At 44.0% G+C, this 19,011-nt stretch overlaps 1 protein-coding gene across 1 annotated transcript; it reads left to right on the top strand.

The window, feature by feature from the left end:
* Positions 1 to 396: 396 nt before the first annotated feature.
* On the top strand, positions 397 to 15,874 carry LOC137790504 (collagen alpha-1(XXVI) chain). The gene is made up of 14 exons (XM_068584815.1): positions 397 to 572; positions 764 to 886; positions 1,166 to 1,269; positions 10,262 to 10,323; positions 10,419 to 10,518; positions 11,108 to 11,188; positions 11,288 to 11,422; positions 13,246 to 13,296; positions 13,734 to 13,777; positions 13,858 to 13,920; positions 14,361 to 14,396; positions 14,498 to 14,542; positions 14,613 to 14,697; positions 15,488 to 15,874. Exons 1-14 carry the CDS (start codon positions 397 to 399, stop codon positions 15,583 to 15,585), a joined length of 1,203 nt encoding a protein of 400 aa, XP_068440916.1. The 3' UTR covers positions 15,586 to 15,874.
* Positions 15,875 to 19,011: the final 3,137 nt, after the last annotated feature.

The following is a 19,011-nucleotide window of genomic DNA, read 5'->3' on the forward strand; positions in this document are numbered from 1 at the left end:
GTCATATCTCGAGACATACATTTAGAAATAGGGGTGTTTTGCGCCCAGACATATGCGCTTTTCCGCACTCCGTCTCCAGCCTCAACATTGCGCGCTTTTTACGCACACTGGATATTTGACTCCTTCGTCCTCGGCACGATGTCAAACGTCAGAAACCCGCATTATTCTATAGTAAGAGGCTGGGTGTCATTCATTTTGGGCTCTTGGTGGGGGCAGTTTGTTTCTCCTCGTGCAGACGAAATGACCAGCTTGTTATTGGTTTCAGCGAGGTTTTCGTAGGCTTTCTTTCACCCTTCCAATTCTGAAGATCTGTCAAAGAGGGATTAATAACTTCAGGATTTAGTTGAGAATTCTCGTTTTCTGCGGACATCTCCGTCAGGCATAACTCCAGAGGAGATGATGGCTGTATCGTTTCTCTGCGTGCTGTGCATGTGGATAAGTTTCGTCTGTCCTTCGCTGGGAACAGGGTTTGTTTATCACTTCCCACGCATCACTCTGCAGAGACAGCGCATCAAGTCGGAACAGAGCAGCAGCACTGGACCGCCAGGTGCCAGGTCCCGTCCCCAACTCAGGTGAGCACGTTTACTCTGGACATTTTTTTCACAGCATATTTCATAAAATACAATCCTGATTCTCTTCAACAGAAACAAATGTGCTGCAGCACTTGTTATTTCTCTCATTGTACTATTATTATTATTATTATTATTATTATTATTATTATTATTATTATTATTATATGGTGTGGAACCTCTTTGTATCATAGGAACTGGTGTCAGTACACTGTTTCCAGAACCGTGTCCTGTCAGGTGCTCAACGGGACAGAGTCCAGCGTGCAGAGAGTGGTGCAGGGCTGCCGGTGGCCCGGACCTTGCACCAAAGTCATCAGGTACCTCACAGTCACACTCTTCTCCTGTCAGCTTTAAGTGGTGCTGTTACTGTTCTTGTCCTGAACGTGGGGCATCCTGCATGATGGGTTTTGTGATTTGGAGGCTCTATGGGACTCCTGTGATGCTATATTTGATATATTTCTCGGATTAAAAATGTTAAAAGGTCTTTTACAAAAGTAAAACTAGAAAAATAATCAGATATTGATATTTGGCGGTTTGATCATCTGCATGTGTGTTTCTGCATGTTGCTTCAATACACGCCCCGTGCTGTCCTGCAGCTACAGGACCGTGATCAGGCCGTCCTTCAAGGTTACCTACAAGCAAGTGACTGCTCTGGAGTGGAGATGCTGCCCAGGGTTTGTGGGAGAAGAGTGTCGAGAAGGTGAGTTTCTAACGCGTGCCTTCTGTCTTCCTCTTTTTCATGAAGTAAGGGCGAACGTGGTCGAAGGCGAAGTCTCTCAAGGAGTGGAATGAAAGCCATATGTTTTGTCCGTACCCATCTGCGTCTTTTTAGATCTTTACCAAATTCAGCCTTGTTTTATGTTTGGTGGTGTGTCGTCGGGTTGCTTACTAATCGTGCCTCTGTGCAGCGGTTTGGGCTTTTGATATGATTGTAAAGTTGTTTTGAATTAAGATTGAATAACTGTTTTGGATTACTTTTGGGCGCACAGACTGCAGTAAAGCACCAGCTGAAAGGCATCCTGTGCGGTTTGGTACCTTTTATTTTACGGCCGTGCAGCTCGACACCTCAGTGTCTGGAAGGAGATTCAGAAACACCGACTGTCTCCTTCTGCATCTTTTCTTTCTTTGTACATGTGTGTGTGTGTACACACGCTGTTAACTGTAGACAGCACAACGGCAGAATATTATCATAGCTATTCTGTCAAAAGCTCAGAGAGAGGTCCAGCAGAGCAGCTTGTAAAGAGGGAGGTGTAGTCTCGGCCTCATGATGGGCAGCGCTGCTCCTTTATCCCACAGACCGCAGACTCTCAACCAGTAAAGACCAAAATGTTCACCCAGCGGCGAGACACCAGAACCAGCCACAAGGGAGGATGAAGGTCTCATGTTGTCTCAATAGTCTCAACTGTGCTACCACACTGACAAACATGTTTTCACATATTGTATTTTAAACATTGCAAATGCTTGTAACGTGATGCTTCGTTAGAGTTATGAAAAAATGCTGATGAGACATTTTACGGTTTTCCATCAACTTTTAGATTTCCTAGAGTTGGGCAATGCAGCAAAGTCTGTCTCATTGAAAAGCACCGGCCTGGTCGGTTCACATTTGTCCAAGATTAACAGTTACCTCAATGAGCAAGTTTAGCTTATTGTTCATAATTACCACACCTGGTTCCATTTTAGCTAACAGTATTTGTTGTTGCTCTTGGAGGGCCAAGATTAATCTCAAGTTAAGAATACACACATTGATACTAAATGAATAAACACAGACAAAGCCTTTGGAAACCATTATTTGCCTGGCCGTGGATATTATTCCACACACAGATTAACACATACCTACAGTTTGCACTGCCAGAGATTATGCTTCACTTGAGCCCAAAGTGGTTGCAGGAGTGTGAAGAAGTAATCTGGCTGTTTATTTAATGTCAGCTGAAATGTATTCGCACGTTCTAATGGTTATAGTGCAGGAGGAAATTACCTCCATATGGAGAGACAGAACAGAAGGCCACGTTTGAATCAGTGAGGAGAAAGACAGAGGCTGATGTCACCGACAGTCTGCTTCACACCGAGGAGAGGGCGAGAGGAGGGAGAGGAGGGAGAGGAGGAACAGAAGAGGAGGAGAAAGAGAGGAGAAGGAGGAGGAAGAGGAGGGAGAGGAGGAGAGCTGGCAGCTGGCGAGTGAGTGAACGAGAGGAAAGTTAGGATCAGGGCATTAGAAACAACAAGGTGCTAGAAGTGGCTATACAGAAACAGCTGTGCAGCAAGAGAAGAGGAGAAGAGGAAAGTTAAATGTTTCCAGCTGCTTGAGCAGCCAGACGGCAGCAAAGCGGCTCTGTGGGAAAGAACCACTGAGATTAATGAGCATGACAGTCCTGCTCCGGCTCTCTGTAACATACGTGTGCTGGGATCAGATTACAGCTCTGAAGGAGAGACTGGTTCTCCTCATGGAGATTAACCTGCGTACAACAACAACGTTATTCATGGATATCTGTAATATCATGGAAATAATGTTTGATATTACCACAGAAGAACCTTGTGAAGTTATGCCCCAGCTTTGTATGAAATGGTTCAAAGAATTTACGTCGGCCATTTTTACTACGTTACCTTCATTTGATTTCTGGATTGCTGTGATGTTGTATCTGTTGAATAGTGTATGCATTATTATTATTGGATAAGTAATGAATCAATTCATAAGAAGCAATGAATACAATAATATATATATATATATATATATATATATATATATATATATATATATATATATATATATATATATATATATACACACACACACACACAATTCTCTCACCTTTAATTAAATAGTTTGTAATTTTTTATGAAATGTTATATTTGCTTTATTGTTAGATGAGATGATCCCACTCTAATGTCCAAATATGCAGCTACATTCAGCAGCTTATCTTAGCTTAGCACAGAGACAGAAGTCACTGAAACAAGTAATGTAACTCCCCATAAAACCCAAACTTGGCAATTTTCCCCTTTTTGGTTGTTGATTCATATTTACTGCACAGAAACAAGTGATATCATTCTTCTCATCTAACTCTGCAAGAAAAGTACACAAGCAATTCCCAAAATGTTGACCTATCATGTTACTCATGTAGACAATGTGCCATTCATCTCTTTTTCCTTCATGTCACTCAGCATCGTCGATGCTTTGAGCCGGCTGTCTTATCCGAGCGAGAGAGGATGACATCAACTCTGGCTTTAGTGGGATGGACTTCTGGCTCCACTTCAGAGAAGTAAAGACGGCACATAAAGAGGGCCGGAGGCAAAGTGAAGCTGAGGAGATGCTTGTTTCTCTCACCTCTGCACACACACTACACACACTGCACACACACTGCACACACACTGCACACACACACACTACTGTTGGTTTCGTTTCAAAACTCAGTCTCACTCTTTTGAAAAGCCTCAGAAAGCCGTTCATGAAGGAGGCCATTTGTTTGTCTGTGGTGATGTGAGGTGCTTTCTTTGTCTTGACAAATGTGAAGGCCAATCTGCTGGTAGCAGTGCAAACATTATTATGGGATGTTGGGTTTTAGGATTCAAGTTTCTTTTCTTGTCCCTGAAAATAACCCCAAACCGAGGCTTTACAGTTTTAGCAATGTTAAGAGTTGAAATGATTATGTGATTAATTGATCAGTTGATCCAGTGTCTTTCAAGCTGTTTTGACCTTTTCTACAGTAAAAAAAATCCTGTGGCAAAATGTCACCTTGTACACATCACTGAGTTGATCAACAGAGAAATAATTGGGCTACGATTTCGTTTGACTATTTGACAAAAACAAGCAATTTAATAATGTTGTCTTTGGCTGGAGAAAATGGACAACCATGTCAATACAATGGACATCCATCACTATTCTCAAAATGAATTTTACACCTTTTAACTGAGCAATTAATTCTTACAATAAGAACGCAGTCCTTAAAAATCCTAAGATTAAAGTGTTTTAACAGTTGCTTTTGGCCTTCACTCGTCCTCAGAGCGTTCCCTGCATCAGCCTCAAAGCGCTCTGGAACATCACGCAGGTCGTGGTCGGACTGCGAAGGTCTGCTGGCAGCCTGAATGTTTCTGTGTTTGCGAATGGAAAGTGTTTTCTGAATACATTTCCTTGACACCCTGACCCGTCAATATTTTTGACAGCTGGGTTTGTGCTGACTGTGCACGGAGCATCTCAAGATTGACGTCCTGCTTCCAGCAGTGTTGTGCTAACACATGACGGCATGGAACACGTTAAGCTAAACGTGTTATTAATTTCCCTACTGTTGGCCCCTGCAGCCCTCCTCCCTGCGCCATCACCCCCAGCACACATCTGTACATGTGATCATGTTAAGGGATGGTGGGTAATGTCTGTGTGTGAGGGAGCGTCCCCCCTCACTCCCCAATCCCTCCCCCCAATGCCTCCCCCACCCCCGCTTTGATCTCATGGAAAAGCTCAGGAAGAGAGGTTTAACAAAGTTTAATGCTGAGTGTGACAGCACAGGATTGTATTTAGGAAAGTTAACAATGAAAGAAGTGAAAAGATGGCTGAAGGCTACAGGATGTCAATTGGGCTAATTAGTTAATGTTAAAGCTATGCCGTTGCTAGAGTCTCTGCTTCCTCTGTGTGGTAAGAAGCTGGTGGAGCTGGAGTTAAACCCTCTCGTTGGAGGGATTAACAAAAACACTCGCTATTTGAAGCCTTTTATTTCTTCCATTTCTTATTTTTTCATTTCATCGCCTGCTCTGATCCTCTTTGCTCATTTGATGACTGATGTCTCTGCTACATCCCTGGCTGAGCTCAGATAAAGGTCAAGCGCTGACCTTTGACCCACTGGGGGCTAAAGGATAGCTATATAGGATAGCTTTATAGGATATAAATCTATATCTATATATCTGTATCTCTCTCTCTCTCTCTCTCTCTCTCTCTCTCTCTCTCTCTATATATAAATATATATATATATATATATATATATATATATATATATATATATATATATATATATATATATATATATATATATATATATATATATATATATTAGCTCTATAGGATAGCTCTTCTGTTTCTGGTGGTGGTCTGATATGCCTGATGCTAACAGCCATGCTAACGCCTGTGTGACTTGCTCTTGATGACTATGTTGATATGCAGATACTTAACCAAATGTCAAACCAAGTTAATGTTTCTTTATAAACACAAAGTGCAGCTGAGTCTTCAGGGAATGTCATCAGTTCTTCACATTCGGCCGCAACAAAGTAAACGGCATGTTTTGACCTGATGAATGCTTTGGAAGGAAATGTGCAATTTCATGGCAATCCATCCAATAGTGATTGGGACCATATGAAGAGTCCGGGGGTCACCAGAGTCAGTGAGATCCATCTTCTGGGGATCAAATATGTTCAAACACATTTCACGACCATCCATCCGACAGTTAGATATTCCTCTCGATGTCTCTTTCCATTTCTCCGGACACCACTGAACACTTTTATTTCAGCCAGTTGCCGTCTCACACAACATCCTCTCATAGCATGACGATGACCGTACGTCTGTGCAGCCACAGGTCATGCATCTCTAACTGATGTGGAGCAGTGTTTCAGCATGGACGCCATGTGTAGTGGACTGTTGGAGGCTTCTCCTCGCATGAGGATGAGAGAGGAGGTGTGTTCTCAGACTGGAGGAGGTTCAGTTTCTCATTGTTTCATGGTCGCGCTTGTTATCAAGCAGCATTTTGCCTGAAGGAATGTGAGACTAATGATGGCACCTCATTGTGTTTCTGAAGTCCATTATTTAGTCATTGACTGTATCTTGTGCATTATATCATGTCTCCATGCATTAAATGTAATGGGAAATTATATGAATCACCAAGTACGTCTTATACTTTCTGAACATGTCAGAGTTCAATTTAAAGAAATGCAGTGTGGCCTGTCAGCTGGCATCCTGCTGAACACTGTGGATGAAACATCCTGGTTAAAAAATAAATAAATTAAACCTAAAGTTTACTATCCTTCAGCTGTGTGTGTGTGTGTGTGTGTGTGTGTGTGTGTGTGTGTGTGTGTGTGTGTGTGTGTGTGTGTGTGTGTGTATGTGTGTGTGTGTGTGTTCTGTGCAAGTTGTTCTTCATGCCACTTGCGCTCCTAGGACACAGCCAGTTCTTGGAGGTTGACTGTGGTCCACACACACGAACACACACACACACACACACACACACTGGGCAAACACTGGTCTGTGTATCTTGGGGACGTGACAGCGACTCTTAAGACGTCCCACAGGATGTTTCGATGCATCATCCTCCGTCTGTCACTAATACAGACAGAGTGTTTAGTGGTCATGAAGATGACCGTCCACAGCTGTGTGCGTCATGGTTTATTTTGTGGTTGTGAGTCTGTGTGTGTGTGTGTGCTTGTGTGTGTGCGTGTGTGCATACAAAAGCTGTGAGCTCTTCTCTGATCCATATCCAGGGCTAATGTAGGAAACGTCTCAACAGACGATGCCGCCGTCTGACTCCCTCTGCTGCCAGAGGATCCGCTGCTCATTGTGTGATCTTGTGCTGGAGATCACACAATGAAAGAAGGGACGACTCATCAAACAAGTGCATGTTTGCAGGGATTAAATATGCTCTTTGTTTCGGTTCCTCTGATGTTTGAATTAAGATCTGTCTTCCAAGAGATTCTAATCTTGTTCACACTCTTGTTCTTTGCCTGGAGGTTTGCTTTACGTGTCACCGTCAGACTTAACAATTGAGCTTCGCTCACAAGACTTACATCAGCTTTCTTTGGATATTTAATACTTTTGCACTATGCTTTACTGAGAAATCAGATACTTTTGTTCAACGCATTCTGTGATTTGGGGTCTGCGGTCATTTTAATATAGTTTGCATTTGTTGTGTTTTTCCTGTGAATGAAACAAGTCTTTTCAGTGAATGTTCTTTAGCATCATAGCCACAGACAAGAAGAAGCATCTGAATAGTTGAAAATCTGCATACAAATCCTTCCTTCAAATCACTTTGGAGCTGAAAAAGTTCCCAGTTCTCTCTGTTGTTTTGGCTCCACTAAAGACAACAGCATTCTGACTCTTTCCCATAAGCTGAGAGCAATCCCAGAAAAACAGCCCAGCCTCGTGTTGCCATGGTGTAATTATGGATCCAAATAGACGCTATCGCTGCGGCATCGCTCTAAACGCGTCTAAACATCAGCTCCAGCACAGCGGAAGTTTGGTTTTTACTATAAATAAATTCCCACTGCATACATAGGAATCCTACCGCCACCTTAAAAACAAAACACGCTTGTTTTGCTCTGCTTCACATTTCTGGTCGGTTGACTCAATTGTGGTGTTTTCTTGTGGCGTGTATTCATGACATAATACACATATATATATATATATATATATATATATATATATATATATATATATATATATATATATATATATATATATATATATAAAAATTCAAGTGTTTTTATTTCTGGCTCTCGTTGGACAACAGGTGAGGAGGAAGTTAGCTCATTAGTAGTCTCTCCACATACGTTTGGTTGACAGGTTGCATAAAAGAACGAGACGACGAGCGCACGGCTGTGAAAAGTAATCACTGACGTCAGGAGGATTCATCCTCCACAAATATCTGCTCCACATGTCATGACGACGTCTGTACACAATCCACTGAATATTTGACTAATCACATCGTTGAACAGACGTTGGACGCCTCACAGACTGATGCGCTGTACATAACAGACACAGATTGCGTCAGGGAGACTTCCTCTGGGCTGATGATGGATAGCTGGAGGAGATGAAGGCACATCAACTTATCAGCCCTCTTACATCGTGGAGCCCAGATTACCCACAATCCCACTGTTGTGCTACCTCTGATGTCCTTTTGTGTCGTTGCTGAAGAACCCTCAGTACAGTCACAACAGACCCCGTGGGGTCGGTTGACACTCTGCAGCTCAGCAGCTTCTCTGTGTTTGGGTTACTGAATCCTCAGGAATGTGTTTTGGGGTCAAGATGTTGATCGTTTTTTCCGCTCGTGGCCGCGCTTCCGGGCAAGATTCAAGATGTAGTTTAAAACCAGGCGATGAGAGAAACCACACCCATGAACACTGATACACCACTGGACTGGATGCACATGGTAGACACACACACACACACACACACGGTTATACATGTCCTACTTCAGTGAAGCAGAAGCCTGAGCTGCTGCCATCAGCGCGCTGTGCGCCGCAGTCAAAGATCCTACTTTGACTGTTTGGGTCCTTTTTGTTATTTCTGAGCTCCAGTTGTTCCTCTGGGTTCCTGCTGTGAGCACGATGCGGGCGTGTCCGACTGACAGCTGACATTCCTGATCTCAGATGAGCCGTAAACCAGAGGAAGGCTCACATTTAGGCCGAATCCTGGGGTTTTCTATAAAAGTGTCTTTGTTTTAGATTTTTTACAGCTCAAGTAAAGGATGCTACGCTGCGGCCAAGAGAGGAATGTGTAGGTATTTATGGTTTAGTGGTGGCTGGAATGCTGGAATTTGACAAAGTGTTCAAAACAGACTCAAGACGACATAGAAAGTACTTCACAAACCAAGATTTCTATGCATAATACACACATAAGGGCTGACGCACAAATCAATACAAGAAAACTGAAAATAAGGCACAAAGTTCCTGAAACGCTGTGAAAGAGAATCATCCTTTAAGCTCTACAAAGAGTTTCAGCTTATTGTTTTGGTTTCACTGACTTTACACAGGATCAGAAGTCGTCATTTGAAACTGTTTGGAGAAGGGAAGGCCGTTTAAATCATGTGTGTGAGGGAGGAACTAAACAAAAACATCTTTTCCATCGAGAAAAGGCCCCAGTGATGTTTGCTGTTCTTTTTCCAATGAAGAAATATTATCCAGCGCTGACGTAGTGATGTTGTAAACTCAGAGGTTTATCGTTGTTGTTCAGCACGAGCAGTTGCCTCTTGGTGTCACACACACACACACACACACACACACACACACACACACACCTGAAGTAGCCTGCAGCTGCAGGTATCTGAAGGGATCTTTACTGATGTGATGTGCGGTCTGATGACGTTGTTGGCATCCGGCTGCTGTGCATGTCGATGGTTTACAGCCACAGCTGCTGGTCCAGGTCTCTCGCCCAGTGAGAGAGGGGCCAGAGATGAAAGTGAATGAACGATGGACTCACATTAATCAGCTGGACAGACACACAAGAATATTTCTGCAGTCATTAAAAACAATTCATCTTTTATGCGAATTATCCATAAAATACTTTGTGTGAGGAAAACGTCTACAAATCTAATTTACCTCAAAGACAAGTGGAAAGTGTGAGTGTGTTGTTTGTGTTTCCATGTGAGGGTGCATGTGTGTTGTGTGTGTTTCCGTGTGTGTGTGCATACAGGCCGTCGCTGCTTGTTGGCAGTTGAAAACTTGCTGAGTCAGGAGACGAGCTGCAGCAGCAGAAAGCTCCGACAGACAGATGTTTCATGTGAGGGCCGATCGTATTCCTTGTGAGAGCGAGGGATAAATGCCTCATGAATTCCTGCGTCTGGTCGGATGGTTCTTGTGTTTGATTGTTCTTGAGCTGCTCAGTGTGAGACGGAAAGAGACTATGAATGAAGAAAGGAAACAGGGATGAAGGAGACAAGGCAAGAAGGAGAGGAAGAGATGAGGAGGAGAGGAATCATCTCACTCCTCCCTGTGTTTCTGTCTCCCAGAGTGTTTGAACTGCACCAGTTTCACTGACATGAGCAGCAGAATCGACGCCATTGAGTCAAAGGTAACCACACAGATATTCCAAGAGATTGTAAACATTTGTACTCAGGTTACTTTCCTCACAGAGTGCAGAAGTGAAACGTCCCGCCGTTGTTCCAGATCCAGCTGTTAGGAGAGCGACGCTCGTTCCTGCGGACAGACAACGAGGTGGTCGCTCCTCAGCCGACGCCCATCGGCCCGCCGGCACACCTGCCGCCAGGTGAACGACGTGGTGGGGATGAGGAAAAATCCATCTTAATGTAGTGTACTGCATTTATGATTCAACAGTAATTGCAGTTTCAATATTTAGAGAGAATTAAATGAATAGTTCACTGCTGTTTAAGTCAAGCCTCTGATGAAGTAACGCACTGTACATACGGTAATTTAATAATATGTTAAATGATTCAAATGGATTCATTCTGCTGATCGTGCTCTTTCTCAAAAGGTTTGAGATGTAACGATGATGAGACTTTGTTCTTTTCGGCTGCTGTAACACAGGACGGTTGTTGTGCCGTGAGTGTTTTATGGAATAGACATTTTATTTATTTATTTGAGTAACTTTCATATTTTAGTGCGGTGCTGAGATGTTGTTTAGGAGGTTAAAGCGGTCCCTCACTTTAGGATCACACTTCTGTAAAGGGATTTTTTAGTCAGACATTTCAAACAACAACAATAGAAAGGTCAAGTTTAAGCAGTTAGACGTGCAGATCAGACGCTGCACGTCCAGAGTCTTAGACATCAAACTCCACACCTAAAGTCTGCCTTTATACCTGTCCTCTTGACTCTTTTGTCTCTTGTTTGGTCTCCAGGGCCCATCGGACCAGCCGGGCCTCCGGGTTCTGCTGGAGTTCCGGGTCCGGCTGGAAGAGCCGGACTCCCTGGACCGACCGGTGAGATATCATCTCGCCGTCTGATCTGCTCCTTTTAAAGAGAGTTTGAAAAAAGCGTTTGTAACAAGATGCTGTGTTTTGTGTGTCCTCGGTGCTCAGGACCGAGGGGGGCTACAGGTCCAGCAGGAGGAACCGGACCCCTAGGGCCTCCCGGCCCTCCGGGGGCTCCCGGGCCTCCGGGGCCGAGCTCCTCCCCCGCGGAGCGCGGTGACGTTTTCCACGTGGACGATCCAGGTGATCCACCGCTCCACCTCCAGGAGTTCACTTTAGTCTGAACTGTCCCAGAACATAGAAGTCTTTCACACAAGGTTGGAACGCCATCACAGTCGTTCTTGGATGAATTCTGACACAAAAACATTTGTAAAACATTCGAGCTTTCATGTTTTGGGTTTTGTCCGAGTTGATACCAAAGCCACAGGTCTATTGTGAAGAATCTGCTGCTTCCAAACGCATTACTCTTGTACGTGATGTCCATCCGGTCGTCAGGCAGAACACACCAGACGGGTCGCTGTGTGGACAGTGGTTTTAACGGCCAGGTCGAAGCACAGAGCGTAGCGTAGCTTTCACCAAGTAAGCAATGTGTGCTGTTAGCTTCCAGCATAATGGAATGATAATGGCTGGTTTACATTTAGTTTAATAGTTTCCGTGTGTGTTGCTGCCTCTGAGCCGCTGTTTATCTCATTCAACACCAACAATGGGGCCAAATACCAAATGTTAGCTAAATTGTTTGTACAACATTAGCTCAGGTCTTTGCTTTTTTTAATAGACAGAATTAATTGGAAAATTATATTAGGGCATTTTTCACTCACGTTGACCACTTTAATGAAGCTTTGCGCCTCAAAATACATACATAGAGTGCTAAACATGATAATAATGGAATTCTCATTATTTGAAACTTTAACTTTATACATCCTTTGAATCATGTCAGCGCTAATATTATATCTCTCGCGTTTAAAGCCTGTGTTGGCCACAGGGAGGCAGCAGGCGTCCACGCTGTGAGCATTACCTCATGCAGGCTTCTGGCTCTGATTAGGCTTTTGGCCGTCTGCCTCTCCGAGCCCAGAACTGTGTCTGCGGGTCTGGAACTATGTAGATTTGGGTCTGTGGGACCGTGTAAGCTGAGGGGGGCCAACTGGCTGTAAATCAGGCCTAATTTGTTAGCTGTCAGCACAACAGTCTGCGTTTGGGGGAACGGGCCACGGCCCAGAGCCAAAATCTGGGCTCGCTCCGAAGGAGGGAGGAGATCGTCTGCCACTCATGTGGAGTTTCTTGGGGAGGCAGCCAGGCTCGAGGAGAACTGTAACACTAGAAGATTAGTTCCAGAGGGAAATGTGCTCCCTCTCGATGCTTTCTGTGGACGGCGGCCATGATGTCACACGGGGAAGAATCCGAGCATGTGTTAAAGTGGAGAGGAAGTATGTGTGGAGAAAACAAAATGCATACCGAGAAGCATGCTTTAAAATACATTACATGCTGAGAACAAGGCACGACTTCCACCTCTGAGATTATGTCCGACTGGTGACTGCTGCTTCACAGCGGCCAGCTGGTCCTGTCCATCACTGTCACTCCTCCTGGAGACACAGAGGTCTGACCTTCATGTCTGAAGGACCAGAGCTCCAGACCAGGCAGTAGGAGTGCACGTACACATGCACGTGTAGTCGAGTATTTTATTTTTGGTGCATTGACGTCTGTATTTGATGCTGCTCATAGGAAATCTCCCAATATGCATCTCACTAGAACAAGATTTGTAATCACCAATAGAAGGAAGAATGTTAAATGTGACCATCTGTTCTGTTCTCACAGTGATCCAGTAAACATACTTAGTTTAAATAAATCTACTTCATGCCATCACTTTTGTCTGTGGAGCACAAAAATCCAGTATTAGTTTGATTTCCTAAATAAGGTTAATGGACATCAGTAAAAAGACTATTCATCACATTCAAACTAAATGATAAGCTATGAACGACCTCTTGACCCTGATTATACGTTGGTATTCATTTTACTTTTATAATCTGCTGTTACAGTCACTATTATCTTTTGTGTGACCTTTTCCCCAGAGGAGCGTCTCTCTGCTCATCAGGTGGTCGTCGGGCCTCCTGGTCCCTCAGGTATGAACACGAGCTGCTGCCGGCGTCGTTTATCCCTCTTGGTCCATCAGTACACATGAACGCAGCGCAGTTCAAACTTCCACTACTTTATTTTAAAATATGTCGAGCTACTTTACAGGAGAATCCAGCAGAAGAAACACGAGGCAGGATGATAACCATGTGCTTTTTCATATTAATGTGGAGCAAATACGTCATTGTTTGAATTGACTTCAATGTGTTGTCTTCCTTGTGTTGATTCAATAAACAACGCAGACACAAACGTAATGCGGCGTTGTTGTGTGAAAACATTTCATTCAGTGGGAATGTTTCAGTGAGCATCACATGTTCATTCAAACCTGACAAATCTCTCTTGTCATTGATTTAAATTAAGCTTCGTTAAGTTTACTGAATGTATTTCGTAACATCCTGACGTTCATCTCCCTCGTGTGTGAACGCAGGACCTCCGGGACCGAGAGGAGCGGCGGGGCTGCCCGGACGAGATGTGAGAGTCTGTTGATCAATAAACAAGATGAACCCATGACCGGCATCACATGACATGCCCTTCTGTTTTATCGCCATAAGGGCAAGGAGGGGATGCACAGCATGCCGGGGGTTCCCGGGCCTAAAGGAGACCCAGGAGAACGGGTGAGGCTCGTCATCAGATCAACATGTTTCAGTCTGATGAAGCGTCACAAGAGTTGTTCTATGTTTTGTAAACGGTCTGAGCTGTAATGCATGAAAGGTGAGCTCTTTCCTTCAAAGACTCACTCCGAGCTGTGACTAATTCTCTCTCTCTCTCTCTCTCTCTCTCTCTCTCTCTCTCTCTCTCTCTCTCTCTCTCTCTCTCTCTCTCTCTCTCTCTCTCTGTCTCTCTCTCTCTCTCTCTCTGTCTCTGTGTAATCATGGCGGCCATGTCGGTCCTCTCTTTCATCCGGCTCTCGCGGGCCTCTGTCTTTAAACTCGATCCCCTTCCTCTCCCAGCATGATTTAAGATTTAAGATGTGGAGAAGAGGTAGATTAGCAGAAGAGGTAGATTAGCAGAAGAGGTAGATTAGCAGCGTCCTCATGTCTTCTCTCTCCACCAGGGCGCTGCAGGTGTAGCCGGCAGTCAGGGCCTCACTGTGAGTATGCGCTTGTTGCATCACACACACTTCTACACACACGTCCACACACACTTCCACACAGACGTCTACACACAGATGAGTTGACTCTGTCCTCACAGGGAGCGCCAGGGCCTAAAGGAGAGCCAGGAGAAAGCTTGAATGAGGTAAGAGTTATGGTGATCTTTTGCTCCTGGGTTCATTTGACAAACTGTCTGACCTGTTGGTGCTGTCCAGGCCGAGGCGGTGCAGCAGCTCAGGGAGGCCCTGAAGATCCTGGCCGAGCGGGTGCTCATCCTGGAGCACATGATCGGCGTTCACGGTGAGCAGAAGAAGAAAATGTCAGGAGAACGTTTTTCCAGGCCTCATCTTGTGTGACTCAATTGCTGCCAGAGAGACAGAAGATCTTTAGATTTAAGGCTACAGCCAGCAGCTAGGGCTAGCTTAGCTTAGCACAAAGAAACAGCTCACAACCCATTAAGGTCTGATGCATCGTTTGTTCAATCTGTATGAAAAAACTAACGTATGAACGTCAATCTGCCGTTTTCTGGGGTTAAATGTTGTTTTTACTTTGAGTCTTTTGTTCTGATGGAGCACGCTTAGAGCTGCGACGTGTTGTTAGAGATGCGGAGCTGCTGGTGGAGGATGTTGTTGCTTTCACACTTCTCACTGGTTCCTCTTATGTCCAGTTTACTGGCTGTCGCTTCATATTTAACAAACTGCTCTCCTCCTCTAACTCTCCTGCAGGAAACACATAATTCTACTTCCCAAAATGTCAGATTTTTCCTTTGAGGCCGTGTTTAAAGAAGAACCTTCATTGCTCAGTTATTTGTGGTCTTTTATGTTCAGATTGAATAACTGTCTGCTTGCTGTTGCCTTTAATTGAACCAGTTTCAAGGATTTTTTTTCTATTTCTCACTCATCCTCACTGCTGCATTTCCTTTCTTAAACTTTAAACTGCAACTTTCATTCTATTTTTAGCTTTTTGACTGGTTTTTCTCAATTGTTTTTAAAATCAGTTTTTTTCTGCTTTATGTTTTTAATGCTTTTAATGGTTTCATGTGAAGCACTTTGAATGTGCTCTACAAATGAACGTGCATTGCCTCACACAGAGAGCGCTGATGGATCAGGATCTGGCAGCATTTCGGACGCCTCGTCTTTCTCTGCCATGAAGACGAAGCGGCTTCAGCCGGCTCGACGCCCTCTTTAAGCCCAAAGACACACTTCCCTTTCGGGTTCAGTCTAACTTTGTATTTATGTGTATAATTGTGACGGATGTGGCACATTTTGCTTGACTGGACGTAAACTCTTTGTTTGTATGGTTTTTCTCATTATTAAAATTGCATTAGCAATTATTGTCTTTTACCAGCTGTTAAAGCAAAGAGATGTTGAGCGTTTCATCCACATGAACAGCTTCATTGAGCCTCTTTGACCCTGTTGCTGTTTGCTCTTAGTCTGCATCACCTTGTCTGCAGCCTTTGTTCGATGTTGTACCATGAAATATAATCTCATCAAGTGTTATGAGGGTTTTGGCTTCTTTCATTTCTTAGATAACACACTGTCCAGTAAACACATCACTTTCCTTGGCTGGTGCTGCAACGCTTTCCAGGCTGCAAAGTGAGTTCCTGAGCTGGACCCAAAACATAGTATTTAGTGTCAAACACATTCTTGGATGGACCTCGGGGTTCATCTGGTGTGAGCCTGTCAGCATGTGTCTTCCTGTCTCTCTCTGGTCACTCTGCCTTGTTAAAACTGAGGTAAGACGTGGCGGGCGGCCAAGAGTATCAGCTTAAAATAAAGTTAGGTGAAACAGCATCTGGAGAGCGCACATCTGGAAAGCAAAAGGAGATGCTGAAGCAGTCAAGTTTTGGCCCGGAAACGGCAAACCCTCCAGTGCACCTTCGGCTGGTGGAGCACCAAACTGGATTACATCGACTTCTTCATAAACCGCCTCTGAGATTTGTCTCAAGCTGATGTGATTACTGTACAATACGTCTCAGAGCCTGCTCATTCCCATCACGAGGCTCAGGTCAAAAGGGAATAGTTTTGGGAGATCATTTGTCTTCTTGCAGAAAGCTGGATGGGAAGACTGATACCGCTCTCATATTGTACACCATCTGAGACTGGAGCCAGTTAGCATGTTAGCACAAATCCTGGAAACGGGGAAACGGCCATCATGGCTCTGACAAAACATCTTCAATGAAGATCTGACATTTGAATATCATATTATATATATCTTGTGTTATTTATATCATAGGAGATCTGACATCATTTGTTCAATCGGTTTAAAAACTGAAGCTCATGAACAGTCTGCTGTTTTCTGCTGTTTGTGTGCCGGGAAGTGAAACTGTCGACAAACGAGATGGAAAAATGGCATCAAAGCCATCAACTTAACAATTAAATAAAACCCAACACTAACACTCGTAAACCAATTCAGCTCATTTCAAAAGAACCATTAACAGTTTTTATTAACTGCTGCAAATATTTAACACAAGAAGCCGTTTGAGGACATCTAATATATTAATATAACAATGATATTTAAGTTATCTGGTGTTCCTCAGCGGTGGAAACCCTTTATAACAGCAGAACGCTTTGTTGTGACTCCAGAAAGAGTCCAGCAACAGAAAGTAATGCAACCATAGAGGACAATAAAGGAATATTTCACTTTTTTTTTTCAATTAACAGTTTTCACTTTATAAAAATCTGCTGTGTTTTGTGAATTAAAGAGACTTCAAAATCTCAAGAGAAGCTTTATTTACTGCAGAGCTTGTTTCATGGAGGCCAACATGTCCGTCTGTCCATCCAGTTCATCTCGGTTTCAGATACTCGTTCAGTATCATAGAAGATATTGTTATTAGTTTGTTGCACCTCAGGACTTTATAGTTCTTCAGACATTAATCCCAGTCTGACTCGATGGACTATTGCAGTGTTTTACTTTTTTTCAGGATAACTTGAACTACTGAGCTTCATGGTATGAGACCTCTGAGATGCGTTCAGGCGTCTCCGTAACAACCCGAGAGACCATTCTGTTTAAACTGAACATACAGGACATGCTCGCTTCTATGAAATGGAACTTTCCAGTAAATAAGAGCTTCCCCTGGAGCTTCTCCTGGGATCTTGAGCTATCAAAGTTCAGAGCAGGTTTGTTTTCTCAAATGAAAACGTTTCTCAGAATTCTGAGATAATAATCCTGTTAATTCAGCAAAACAGAGCAATTTTCTTCTCTCAGTTGTTTCCTGGTTTGTCTGTGTGCAAAGCTAAGCTAAGCTAACCCACTGCTACTTTGACCCAGCAGACATGAGAGGTATTGATTCTCAATTCCAAGTGAGAAAGCAAAGCAATGTCACACTTTTCCTTTAACCTTAATGACCACAGAGAAGATCTGTCGGTATCTGTGGTTCCTCCACCAATCACCACACAGTCTCTACCTTTTAAACACTGTTTTGCTGCTCTTGTGATCGCTCCATTATCTCTTACACAATGTTTGGCTGTGCTTTGTTGTTTAATTTGCGAGACGTCGAGCTCAGCAGATGTTTATCTGTGATGGTTGTTGAAGTGAGATTAAAGTCTTTTAGCCGTCACCTCCTTGCTGTACAGAATTACATTTACAGTGTTCACCACCGCAGACGCTCTGCTCCTCCTCCTCCTCTTCTTTTCATCCTTCTGGCTCTTCTCCTCCTTTCACTCCTGCTCTTTGTCCTCTCCGCGGTTTAAAACACGACTCAAGTTCTCGTCGGCAAGGTTACCAGTGACATCCAGAGGGAAGTTGTAAACATCTGATTGACCTGCAAGCAAACAGGTAAAGGTTTTCTATCTTGTGATGATGAAAGCTGTCAGGTTTGCAGAGAGAGGGATCACACATGCTTTTACATCTACAGACACACACAGCTGGCTTTTGCCATTTCAATTAGCTCATCAGAACAGGGAGATACGTGCGGTTATGTATCATTGTCATATATTCCACTCTGGCCTCTTTACGCACCCTTTCATCTGTGCTTTGCCTGCCTGTTTCTGTCTTACTCTTGATGCAGCCTCCTCCTCCTCTTCTTCCTCCTCCTCCTCCTCTGTCTCTCCCCTCTTGTTTTTCCTGTCTACTGAACAGAGACATGTTGATATGAGGCCCGCTTGCACGGCCACAAGGGAACAAGTCTCTGGTGCTTTTGATCAGCTGCAAGATCAGACATGTCCACGGCTCCCCCGTGTGCACTCCAGTGACTGATCATGCAGTGTAACATGCAGGCACAGACAAACCAAAGATGCACACCCACACATGTTCTCCCTGCAGATCATGTAAGCATGGGCACACACACACACACACACACACACACACACACACATGCATACAAACAAACACGTGTGTTGGCTCTGCTCACAGTGGGGTGGCTTGTTTGCTGGACACAAGGGAGCGAGAGCAAGAGAGAGAGATGGTGTGTGTGATTTCCCCTTTCTTGCCCTCTTTTTTTGCCTTTGACAGTAAGATGGATGATTGCAATCACAGGAGCCATCAGTGAGACAGAGTGGAGGTCTATGGGGCAGTGAGACACAGCCATGGGAAACCAGCCGTCAGATTGCTGCGCCGCGCTGCCATGGGAACACGCCGCTGTTTATTTGTCTGGGGGTTTTGTTGTTTCATATG

The sequence above is a fragment of the Clinocottus analis genome, unplaced genomic scaffold (assembly GCF_023055335.1).
Source record: "Clinocottus analis isolate CAN_PGR_092001 unplaced genomic scaffold, fCliAna1.0.p SCAF_2, whole genome shotgun sequence".
Classification (NCBI taxonomy): domain Eukaryota; kingdom Metazoa; phylum Chordata; class Actinopteri; order Perciformes; family Cottidae; genus Clinocottus; species Clinocottus analis.

Coding starts and splice junctions, on each gene's coding strand:
- LOC137790504 (XM_068584815.1), top strand. CDS start 397: ATGATGGCTGTATCGTTTCTCTGCGTGCTGTGCATGTGGATAAGTTTC. Junction 887..1,165: donor CCTTGCACCAAAGTCATCAG/GTACCTCACAGT, acceptor GCTGTCCTGCAG/CTACAGGACCGTGATCAGGC. Junction 1,270..10,261: donor GGGAGAAGAGTGTCGAGAAG/GTGAGTTTCTAA, acceptor TCTGTCTCCCAG/AGTGTTTGAACTGCACCAGT.